Source organism: Sus scrofa, chromosome 2 (genome assembly GCF_000003025.6).
Source record: "Sus scrofa isolate TJ Tabasco breed Duroc chromosome 2, Sscrofa11.1, whole genome shotgun sequence".
NCBI classification, from domain to species: Eukaryota; Metazoa; Chordata; class Mammalia; order Artiodactyla; family Suidae; genus Sus; species Sus scrofa.
Window position 1 is genome coordinate 42,220,307 of NC_010444.4, and position 12,257 is coordinate 42,232,563.

Here is a 12,257-nt window from a genome sequence, read left to right on the forward strand (position 1 = left end):
CTAAAAAGCAAAAAAAATATATATAGATATAGATATAATATAATATATAAATATTATACAAGTATGATATATAATGTATATAATTTATAAAATATGGATTACATAAATTATATAATATAAATATTTTATGTATATAGGATCAGTCAGGGTGGTCTAGGGTCTGCTATGGTAACAGATTGTTGTCAATAAATTGTTGTCCTTTACCACAATGACAAACAGAATTTCGGTGACTTAAAACAATTTAGGTTTATTTTTCATTTTCCCTCCATGTCCATCACAGGTCACCTGAAGTGTTCAGCTCTGTCACCTTTACTGAGGGACACTCCATCTCTGTGCTTCCATGATTGCCAAAGGCAAGGAAAAGGAAACTTGGAGAATTCTGCATTGGTGCTTTCACTCACATTTCGTTGGCTAAAACAAGTCACATGACCACTCCTGTCTCCAGGGGCCTGCTTTTCTACCAGGCATCTGGGAAGAGAATCAGAAATATTTGTTGGTCAGCACTCGTGACTACACTTAATAACCCACAGTGTAGATTTATTAATGGTAGCAGGACTTTTTGAGACTGTCACTGACAGACTTCTTTTACTGCATGATTAGTGTTTGCTTTCTCCGTTCACCTTTTCTGTTATGCTATCTAACCTTTGTCAGATGCAGGTCCTGCAACCTTGCCCCCAAGGGAGACCCCTGCACACCCAAACCAAGAGGCTTATGGAAATCCCTCTTGGAAGAGCTAATATAAGCTGAGGCTGCATTAACAAAAATATAATGTGTAGAGAAAGGAGGAGAGTAGTTCTTGTGTACCATGGTGTTTGTGGACTGCTTCATTAATTCATTCCAAGTTTATGGAGCCCCAAGGACATGCCAAGCCCCAAACACTCTGATCTGGGTATTAAATTTCAAGAGGGATGTTGAGAAATTGAGATTTCCCTGACAAGGGGGACCATTATGGTGAGGAGTCTAGAAACCATGTCCTGTGAACAATCCTGTTTAGTCTGTAGGAGAAAAGATAAAGGAGAATGTGCTTAAGTCGTTAAGAAGGGTTGGCAGGTGGAAGTGGGGTACATTTTTCACGTGGCTGCCAAAGACAGGCATCAGATCAATGAATAAAAGTTAAAGGCAGGCAAATTTCAGTTCAGTCTATAATTTCCTAGGAAAGCAATTTTCTAGCATCCCTTGTTTCAGGATTTAGAATTTCATTTTTGACATTAAATGAAATAAATTTATTTCTTAGAAGAAGAGTTGGTTTTTTCCATTAATAATAATAACATTCTTATTTTTATAGCTAATACTTAGAGCCCTTATGATTTATTATGAGGTATAAGGGCTTTCCTTATATTAATGTCCACAACAGGCCTATGAGGAAGATATCATTATTAAAATGGATACTGAGGCATTGAGAGGTTAAGAGTCTTGCCACAACTAATAAATGGCAGAGTTAGGATTTAAATCCCAGTAGTCTGGTCCCAGATGCTATGCCTCAAACTACTACATGTACTGCCTCTCATTTCTGTGATCTTTCTGAAGGACAGAGCCCTTCCTTGGTTGTACTTAGGCGTTAATGTGCTAAGTAGGCTACTGCACTGAGAAGTTTTAATTGTAGTTGTATTTGCTGTAATGAAATTTGATCTAATAACTTCTCCAAAAAAACGTTCTCAAGCCTTTTTACAGGGCTTCAGTTACAGTAATTCGGTCGTTTCGTCTCTTCTTCTGAAAGCCTCTTTCTTGATTCTCAGTGATTTTCTTTCTTTCTTTCTTTCTTTTTTTGTCTTTTGCCATTTTCTTGGGCCGCTCCCGCGGCATATGGAGGTTCCCAGGCTAGGGGTCGAATCAGAGCTGTAGCCGCCGGCCTACGCCAGAGCCACAGCAATGCTGGATCCAAGCCGCGTCTGCAACCCACACCACAGCTCATGGCAACGCCGGATCGTTAACCCACTGAGCAAGGCCAGGGATCGAACCCGCAACCTCATGGTTCCTAGTTGGATTCGTTAACCACTGCGCCACGACGGGAACTCCGTCAGTGATTTTCTTGAATTGGGAGCTTGTGGCTTAAAGAGCCGCACACAGGGGCCCATCTAAAGGCGTACACCTTGACACAGAGAACACCCTGACTGTGGTTTTGGTGGTTGGTGCTGTGGCACAGGAGCATTTTTCTCCTCAGTGCTGGGATGCCCAGGAAGCTGCTGACAGACGCCTCTGCAGCTCTTAGGGAAGAAGAGAGAAGCATTCCGGAGCTGTGACGCTGGCAGCTGACTGACAGCAGGCTGTGTACACTGATCCCCAGGCTCTGTCAAGTATTTGATGTTAAGGTGGGGCCTAGTTGAGAGAGTGTGCGCTCTGAAGTTCAGAAGCCTGTTCTTGTGCTCAGAAGCCAGCTGCAAGGCCCTCAAGGTTGCCTTCGGGTTTCCAAACCAGGGGAGAGGACCCTTGCCTGGCCTGCCTTTTGGGACCTCCTAGTGAGTTTAGCTTGCTCCTTCTACTGGGGTCTGAGGAGCCCTTCATTTTCTCATTGTACTGTTTAGAAACGAACCACCCTTGGAATTGCCTGGAATTTCTTTCATGAGTGGGGTTTGGAGGATTCGACTTGTAACAGATATTTTGCTGAAGGTAAGAGTTACCTTCCTGATCTTTGACCTCTTTGAGGGATCATTTTGCAGGCTGCAGGCCTGGACTCTCCAAGGTATATGCTGATTATGGGCCTGGGGGTGGGGGGTAGCTCCTGCTGCTAGAGATGGCTGTCTCTCGTTCCTCTGACAGTTTCAAGTTGGTGAAAGCTCACAGTGAGAGCTTAAAAGCACAGGATGGCAGTGGGGGTGTGCTACAACTCTGAGCTTGGAGAAGGAGTCTGTCCTCCTGAAGCTCATTTGCTGAGCCTAGGGCTGAGGCTGATGTGTATGTGTTGCTGTCTGTGGCTGATAGAGCAGCACCTTGCCTTTCCTGACTGGCAGTCTTGGGCTAGATTTGCCTGTTGCATTTGGTTGCTATGACAGCAGAAAAAATGAGGAAAAATGGGAACACCTGGCAAGCAGATGCAGAAACTTGACTGTTCAGTTTTCCTTCCTGGTCTAGGAGACGGTGTTTGTGACAATCACAGGTAGGGGAAGAGGTGGTGATGGTGTCCTTAGTTCATTTAGACACCTGGGTATTGGCTTGGCTTTTGATGTTGATGTTTAAAGGGCCTTGGCACTGGAGATGCAGCCACGTCTCTGTCTGGCTGTGCTGGGGAAGATGCTGCAGTGGTGGCTTTGCTGTGTGGAAGGGAAGCTGCTGCTTGCAAACAGTCATTTTGTCTTCCTGTGACTTCCCTCCTTTTCCTCTTCTGTTGCCTCCCTCTCGTCTTGGAAGTGCCGAACTTGCCATTAGAAAAGGCTATTTTCTAATGAGCAAAGTGGCTGCCTCGTAATCCAGGAGGAGCAGATATGCTAGAAGAGGGTTTGCCAAAGGCTGAGGTTAGAATTGTAGCATCTCTGAGATAGCAAAACAGAGGTGAAGAGGACAGTAGCAGTCAAGTCTGGTTCTCCCTAGGCATAGAGAGAGACATGGAGCCTATACAGAGGAAGAGACTGGACCAGGCTCCGACGGCAGAGCTGGACTCGGGCCAAGTACAGGGCAGTGCTTGGGTTTGGAGATGGGAGAGGGGAGCCCTTGAGGCTTATGGGGTTGTTTGTGTGCCAGGTGAGGGGTGCTGTTGGCCTGGTTTCCAGCTCCCGAGGTGGTATGGGGTTGAGGAGGCGGGGAACTGGAGCCAGTGTTCAAGAGAGGAGTTGGGGATGAAGGGGGAGGAACGCAGAAAGCCATAGTTGAGTAATGAGGCCACAGTTGGTGAATGAAAACCTGTGTCAGACAGCCTCCCCCAGGGTGTTGGGAGTGTACAGGGAGCGTTGGCGGTCTGTCTGTGTGTCTCTTTCTCTGGGAAGAGGGGGTGTGGAGGTGTCTGCCTGTTTGGGACAAGAACTTTGTTTTATTCTCGCTTTTCATTGTGCATTGCTTTCCCCAAACCCCTTAGGTGGTGGGTGTGAGCGCCTTGGGAAATGCTGGTTGTGCTGGTTGTTTGTGAGTGTGCCTCTTCTCATGTACCCACTAATTTTAGCTGTGCTCCATGTAGAATCCTTGAGGATAGAGCATGAATTTTTTTTCTAGGAATTAATGGAACACAGATGTTATCTAATGATACCTTCTCAGTAAGAGGTTCTTATTCCCCATGGGTTTCTAACCTCCCATCTTAGCCTCTTGATGTTATCTTTCTCCCGGGGAAAGAATTCGAGGCCAGTCCTTCAGCCACAGGATTATTACACCTTAAAGAAGCCCCAGATAAGGTGTTTATAGGGCTGTTTATAGCCAGTGATTGCTGTTTAGAAGGTAATTGTTTAGTACCTTGAGCTTTCTGGAGAGAAGTGCCATGGAAATAAAAAAAAAAGTACACCTGAGATTTAAATTCAGGCGTCTCCACTGGTAAGAGTCACGAAACAGTGCTTTTAATTGAGTGCAGAGCTTTATGGTTTTCAAAGCACCGCTTCAGTCCACACAGCCACCTTGGGAGATGAGAGTTCTTTCCACCCTATTTTGCAAAAAATGGAAACTGAGGCCTAGAGTAGCTCATGGAGGAGTCAGTAAGCTGCAGAAATTTGTTGAGATCCTATTATCTGGGCCCATGATCTTCCCACCCCAAAGGATCTTCTTGGTTTGGGAGTTGGTCTTGGCGCTGAGAAAAACAAAAGCCTGTTTCTACCAGACCTTAGGAATTGCCGTGGAATGGTGTCTATGTGCCAAAGGCCAGGTCTTGGAGTCCAGGTTTTGTCTTGGGGAAGTCATTAATGGCTCTGTGTCTCCATTTCCTCTTTGACGGAATGGAGAAAGTAAAACTGGCTCTGCAGGGTTAAGTGAGATAATGCAGGCAAAGTGCCTGACACATTAGGTAGTGAACAGGTATAGCTCAGTCTCTCTGCTTGCTTGATCCTGTCCCTAAGGGTTGGCGGTACTTGGCCTGGTGACCTAGCTATTACAACAACAATAGGGTCTTACCTTGATGCCACTTGTCTGCTCCAGTTCAGAATGTTGTCTGAGAGGGTGCCGAGGAGCCCAATAACCAACCTCACCTAAATTGAGACCTAACAGAAAGTAATGGCTTCTGATTTTCATAACTTTTCTTTCTTACCATGTCTGTCAGTGTTATGTGCATTTGCTCCTGGATATGTAGGAAGCAGAAGCAGCTCCTTTAGTAGATGGATAGATTGAGGGAGAGAGAAAGTGACTTCTGCCCAGGCTCACCTGACACATCCTTGAGGAAGTTCAGAGTAGAATGCAGAGACTTCCCTCTTGGGCTTCTCCAGACTGATTTTTATCTGGTTCAAACTTCTTTTGTTCTTTTCAGATGGGAGGCAGTTGAGTGGCTCACTGTTTTGAACTTCAGCCCACACCCCTCCAGCAAAATAATCAGCATTCATGTAGCCCAAGTGAAGGAAAAGAGAAGTCTTTGTTCAGATCATCCCACTGTACTTTGGGAATCCACATAGCACAGAAACCTGGCAAACAGCCTTTTAAGTTAATAGATTTTATTTAATGACACTCGGAGAGCCTGCCTTCCCATAGCGTGTGCAGGGCTTTTGTCTCCTCTCCCGGGATCTGTGTGACTCATGTGCCTGAGGGCATGTGGTTGGGAACCAAACCACCTTCACAGCTGCTCAGCTCAGGAGCACAGGCTCATCTCTGGGGGAGGGGTCCATTCTTGAGTAAAACCTGTCAGGAGTGTAACTCGGTCTGAGGCGCTGAGGGCAAGTCAGTGTCTGTCCTGCCAGACTAAGTGGGGAGCGCACCTATAAGTTGTAACTGGCCTAAGCACATAGGTGTCAGAATGCCCGCATCCAAGTGAGTGATGATCCTTTCTGAGTTGTTTCTTCAGGACACTACACACCTGCACTATTGATGTTCCCATTGCTCAAAACAGTGTGGTAAATGACCTCTAGAAGTTTCTATTGGAGCCAGCTTTTCAACCAAGTGAGACAATCTGTGTTGTTGTTTTGTTTTGTTTCTTTTTAGGGCCAAATCTGAGCCAAATGGAAGTTCCCGGGCTAGGGGTCGAATCAGAGCTGCAGCCACTGACCTACGCCACAGCAACGCCAGATCTGAGCCCCATCTGCAACCTACGCTGCAGCTTTTGGGAACACCAGATCCTTAACCACTGAATGAGGCCAGGGATTGAACCTGTATCCTCATAGACACCGATGTCCTCTCACTGGGTTAGTTCTTTTTCTTTTTAGGGCCACACCCAAGGCATATGGAGGTTCCCAGGCTAGGGGTCGAATCAAAGCTACAGCTGCCAGCCTACACCATAGCCACAGCAACGTGGGATCTGAGCTGTGTCTGTGACCTACACCACAGCTCACGGCAATGCCAGATCCTTAACCCACTGAGTGAGGCCAGGAATGGAACCCACATCCTCATGGATACTAGTCAGGTTCGTTTCCACTGAACCACAATGGGAACTCCCTATGTGGGGTTCTTGAGAGCCACAGTGGGAACTCCAAGACAATTGTTTTTGAGATTTTTTTTACATCCTCACTTTTGGATTCCAAGTGGTGTTCCAGGCATGACCACCATCTTGTTCTTATTTTATTTTTTTAAAAATGAGTTGAAATTCCAGTTAACTTCTAGTGATTTCTAGAAGTCATAGTGTCATAGTCACCCTTGGAGGACCTAAGAGACCATTCATTACTCATGCTTAAGAGATTCAGAGGAACATCCTCTGAAGGCAGACCTTGTTACCTGGCTGTGTGGTTAGCTGTGTGTACCTTGTTCTCTCAAATAGCCGGGTCAAGGACTGCCAGGTGACGGCTGAGTCTTTAGCTTGAGTAGGGAACCCTGGTGAAGACATCCCCCCAGTTTGTAGAGATGACATAGTCCTCTCCCTGGGGCAGATTTAGTTTGAACTTGGTAGTCCCATCCCCTAATAAGCCAGCTTTCTCTGGCTCTGACTGAGCAGAGGTCTCTATAGTCATGGAAAATGGAGTTGTCTTCGTGTATTTTCCCTGCGTCCCCCCCAGCTGTCCCTCACTGATGATCAGTGTTGGGGCCACACCAGTCCTTTTCCAGCTGAAATCTATTCCTACCTGCCTCTCCAGGTGGCGGTCATACCTTCTTTCCTCATCCATCCATGGCTGGCTGCAGGGCAGTCATCTTCCTTCCTGTACTTTTGGCTGGAGGGATCCCTGGCCAGCCAGCATCCCAGAAGCTAGTGTGCTGAGGGGACATGGGGTTAGAATGCAGGAGGATGATTAAAAGCAAGAGCTCAAGATTGTAAGATGCAAAAGTGGCCATCTGTCCCGGATTTCCTGGGCCAATTGTAAATCCAGATCAACTCTTCTTTGTCCCACAGAAGAGCAATCTAGTGGATGGAATGTGATGCAGTCATTTAAAATGATGTGGATGAAATTAAAAGAAAGGTGAAAGTGTCTGTGTTACAATAAATTTTAAAAATCAAGATGCAGAATCCTAAATATAGTATGATCACAATTATATGAAAACAAAAAAGCACCCATCTCATCCCTTACCCCCTGGAAATAAACCCAGGCATATAAAAAAGAATGACAGTAAATATATCAAGTATTCAAAACTCTTTACCTTTGGGTACCAGAACTATCGTGACTTTTTTCTTTCCTTTTAGCTTTTTTTTCCTTATATTTCTCAATTCTTCTCTAATAACCCTGTATCAGTGTCTTAACTGGAAGCCAATTTAAACAGGTAAAAATACCAAACAAACCTTTTTTTATTGTTGGGACTTTGTGTCCTGAGTTTTGGCTTAGATACAGCTTCATAACTGAGATGACCTGAGAACTCTTCTTCCCTGTCTCAGCCTCTGGAAATCTGAAAAGTCAGGCAAGACCAGGTTCCAGGAAGACATTTCGGGCATAGTTCTGCCTGGAGGCAGGGGCTGGACAAGGCAGCCTCTCAGAGCCCCTTCCCACCCCTGATGAGCGGTTATCTCTGTGTTGCACACAGCCTCTGCCAACAGTGAGCAGGCTCTAAGTGTGGTGACATTCTCCGAGGGGGAGCAGTAACAAAAGTCTGGCTGGGATGGAAGCCGGGGGCGGGGACTCTGGAGTGAGTGCCTGAGCTGATAAGGAGCCAGTGATCTTTCTGCCTGGTGGGACTTGCACTTCCAGCTGCCAAGCATCCTGCAGAGCCCAGCCCCCAGGAAAGCTGGTGCCTGCTGCGGCGGTCCTGCTGCTGGCGCAGCCCAGAGAGCACGGTGGTCACGGCTACTTCTGCAAAGAACTTCCCTAATGGTGCAGGGTGTCAGGACTCTGTCCTGGGTTGGGGGAAGGATCTCTTAGCCTTTGAGCAGCAGTGGTTTTGAAGGAAGCAGCGTTATCTCCAAGGTGGAAACTAGGATTTTTCCTTGTAGCACTTCTGTCAAAGTGACCCTGGCCAGCGGACATCCAGAGTGCGTCTTCCTCAGCAGTCTTGCCTGGATCCTCCAGCCCCATCTCCTCAGGGCCCTGCCCTCCAAGTCAGATGTTCTCCACTTCTCAGGCAAAAAGCCTCAGTTTACTGCAGCTACCTGGATCCTGTTGCCCATGAGACCAGCAACTCCCCAGCCTTACCACACTGGTTCTTAGACTTTGAGAAAGGCTTGCAGATCCTGGAGTTGGCAGGGTCTGGGAATCAAGCATCAAGCTGATCGAGGATAGGGATTGGATTTGTGTGGAGTCCTTTGTTGCTGCTGCTGCTGCTGCTTTGAAAAACTCTGGTAAATGCTGGGGATCTGTGGAGGCAGGTGAGAAGGGTTCTTGACAGTGTCTTTTAAGTGTGGTACGGAGATGTTTATGTTCCCAGGGTGCTGGCCCTCCCAGGCCAGGTGGAGCTTCTGGTGGAAAGCGTGATGTCACTGGATACTGATGAGGATGATACTGATGAAATCAAGGGATTTCTCACTGGGGACCCAGGCATGCTTCCTTTCTTCCTGCTCTCCAGGCATGGCACAAAGAGTTAATATCTCCAGTGGCTCTATTTTGGGGCTAATGGAGTGTTCCTAGAATAGGACTCTTTGTTGAGGAGTCTATTTTGGGAGGCAAGCCCCACTGGCATTTATGTAAGCGATTCTCTCTGTGTATCTGGGGGTGTGGATGTGTGCGCCAGTGATTTCTTGTTACTAATTATAAACGGTTTCTTTGGGGAGCCAGGGAGATGGAGGTGTGTATGTGTAAGGAGTATGGATTCCTCTTGCTCTGAAGAGCAGTGTGACCGCTGTGAGTGCCCATTTGATGGGCGTTTGCTGCAGACCTCCGAGTAAGAGTGGAATAACTGGGGACTTCGGGATGGCAGGCAGCAGTGACAGCCTTGACCCCTTTGTGGAGTGTCAGGATGTGGAGATTGGCCATCCATCATGCTCTTGATTCCCTGAAGCAGATGGGTAGGCTGGACATGGAGGCCCTCCAGTGGCAGTCTGGAATTAGGTGGTCTCCGGATGATCTGTCCTGGGTTCTTTAAGGCCCATCAACCAGTTCTAACCTGAAACGAATCTGAGATTCCACTTCTTGCTGCAGCCTGGCCACTTATTCACTAGATTTCCCTCTGTCTCTCCACAGGCCAAATCCACATATGTCAAAGCAAGAGAGAAACCAAAGACCGTCCAGCATGGTCAGTGAAACGTCCACGGCTGGGACCACTTCCACCGTGGAGGCCAAGCCTGGCCCCAAGGTGAGCCCCTGGCCACTTGCCCCTAACGTCCTCTCTTCTGTATTTTGCCAAGCACCTTAGTAGCCGGAAACCCATTTTGACCTTCACCTTTGTTTTGTGAGGGAGACGTAAGAGGTATTCTGCCCAAATGACAGATCAGGAAATTGAGACCAATTGGGGTTATGTCACTTGTCCAAGAAAAGTGACGGAACCAGGACTGCCTTCTAGGGTCTTGGACACTTTCTCCATTTTCCTGGTGTGTCTGGGAGGGCCACACCTCTGTTCACACGTGTGTTAGAGACCCCCTGGTGAGATATGTGACAGAGGGGCCCAGAGGTTTCTGTGCCCAGGATGTGGAAGCACTGTCTGAGGAGCAGGGAAGAGAGGACCAGCATTGTGGAGAAGGGCAAGGTAAATATCTGGAAATTGGCAAAAACTGTAAATACAAGTAGCAGAAAAGCTACAAGACATGTTAGGGCTAGCAGCTGCTAGTGAACATTGATTGAAAACTCCCTTTACATGTTTTTTTTCCCTCTGTGATGTAGACAGGAAGCTTGCTAACTCTTGGACTTGCCATTTAATTAGGATGCTATGGCCTTGTGCACACTCATTCTCTGTCTTCTTGCTGTTCTTTCTTTTTTTTTTTTTTTTGCTTTTTAGGGCTGCACTTGCAGCATATGGAAGTTCCCAGGCTAGGGGTCTGACAGGAGCTGCATTTGCCGGCCTACACCACAGCCACAGCAATTTGAGGTTTAAGCTGCATCTGCGACCTATACCACAGCTCTTGGCAACACCAGATCCCCAACCCACTGATTGAGGCCAGGAGTTGAACCCGCATCCTCATGGGTACTAGTAAGATTTGTTTCCACTGCAACACAGTGGGAACTCCTCTTCTTGCTGTTCTTTTTTTTTTTTTTTGCTGCCCTGCAGTATATGCAGTCCCAGACCAGGGATCAAATCCAAGCCAGAGTTGCAACCTTCACCACAGCTGCAGCAAATGCTGGATCCCTTAATCCACTGCACTAGGCTGGGGATCAAACCCACATTCCTGCCACTGCAGAGACACCATCAATCTCATTGTGCCACAGCAGGAACTCCTGTTCTTTTGATGAAGGGGTGCCACCGTGTAGATTAAGGCACAGGAAGCCTATAGCCCTTCTCTCATGCAAGTGCTTCTCTGGGCTTCCCGAAATCCGTCTTGCTGCTAGAGTTCAAGTCTGCTCTTTCCTAGATCATAAAGTCCAGCAGTAAAGTCCACAGCTTTGGGAAGAGGGATCAGGCTATTCGGAGGAACCTGAATGTTCCAGTGGTGGTGAGGGGCTGGCTGCACAAGCAGGTGAGGAGATTGAGGAGGGAGGGTGTCGGGGAGATCATTCTTGCTGATTTCCTTCCATACTCTGACCCCTGGGAGCTGGGAACAGACTCATAATAAGCTTTCTTTTCCTGAGTTTGTTTGAGGCCAGTAGATTCTGCCCACTGTGCTAAGCAATTTGTTGTTCATTTTTTTGTAAGTGGACAGTCCGCTTAATGGCTGCAGCTTCCTTCCTCAAACACACTTAACTGCTTTGGTTCCTGGTGCTGGACCCAGGCCTGAGTGTGGTGGGTCAGCATGAAACCAGCCTTATTGCCAACCCTCTGCCAGCACTTGCCTTCCTGATGTTAAAGAGCCTTTGTGATCATTTGGCTGAAAAAGTCCATCCTTTCCTTTCCCCCAGTCTAGCATACATATCTAGGGAACCTCATATTCCAAATCATCCAAACTCAGCTCCTTGCGTCTTCACCCCTTACCTCTGTTTTCCCCCAACCTGCATTTTCTGGATCTTGTCGATGGTTCCCCATCCTCCCAGACACTCCAGTCAGAAGCCTCGGCACCATCACCAGCTCCTCCTTCTCCCACATCCTTCCCGTCAGGAAGCCCCATCAGCTCTGTCTCCCCGGAGGCCATCCTTCATCGCTCTCCTCACCACCAGTTGTGCTGCTTCTGGTCCTCTGGCAGAGAAAATATAGCTGCGCTTAGGGGAGTCCTGAAGGGCTCCTCAGAGGAAGTGACGTTTGAACCAGTTGTGGAAGGATGGAGAAGAGCTTTCCAAACAAAGCGAATTTCATAGGCCAAGACCTTAGAGATCACATGGTTAATGCAAAAGTTAAAACCAAGAAATGCATGAACTTACCAAGTTAAATTTGTTTTTAGCACTTAAGTAAGTAGAGAAGGAACAAAATTTTTAAAAGCTTAAGCCTATTAAACACTTTTGCAGCAGAAAGACAGTTTCAACTGCTAAAAGTAGCTCTAGGAAAAAAAAATTCCAAATTCTAGATGTGGAAGAAAAGCGACCCTAAAACACTACTGTTTTCCTATCCTAGCCATATTTTTCAAAAAATTTTCTGCAATCACCTAATAATAAATGTAATGATTTATCTTTTAGATGAGTAAAGACAGAGTCTTATTATGAGATAGTTTGACAGCAAGAAAATCCAGGTCTCCTTCTGTTGAACAAAAGGAAAACAGAACAAAATCGATCCTTTGGGGTAGAGAACTGAACTTAGTCAAAGGAGAGCTTACTTTGCCTCATTGATTAATTATC

At 46.9% G+C, this 12,257-nt stretch overlaps 1 protein-coding gene across 25 annotated transcripts in view; it reads left to right on the forward strand.

Moving 5' to 3' along the window:
* The window catches only part of PLEKHA7 (pleckstrin homology domain containing A7), a 229,981-nt gene that overhangs the window by 138,761 nt on the left and 78,963 nt on the right, over window positions 1-12,257 (forward strand). For 23 of the 25 annotated variants that reach the window (XR_002341555.1, XR_002341557.1, XR_002341556.1 and 20 more), the window contains 2 exons: window positions 9,585-9,696; window positions 10,907-11,011. Coding sequence is in view for 15 of the 25 variants with exons in the window: in XM_021083278.1 (XP_020938937.1) it covers window positions 9,585-9,696; window positions 10,907-11,011 (217 nt within the window). In the remaining 10 variants the exon portion in view is untranslated. Of the gene's footprint in view, window positions 1-1,939; window positions 2,608-6,463; window positions 8,774-9,584; window positions 9,697-10,906; window positions 11,012-12,257 lie in introns of those variants that run through there. The other 2 variants (XR_002341564.1, XR_002341559.1) reach the window with 2 other exon arrangements.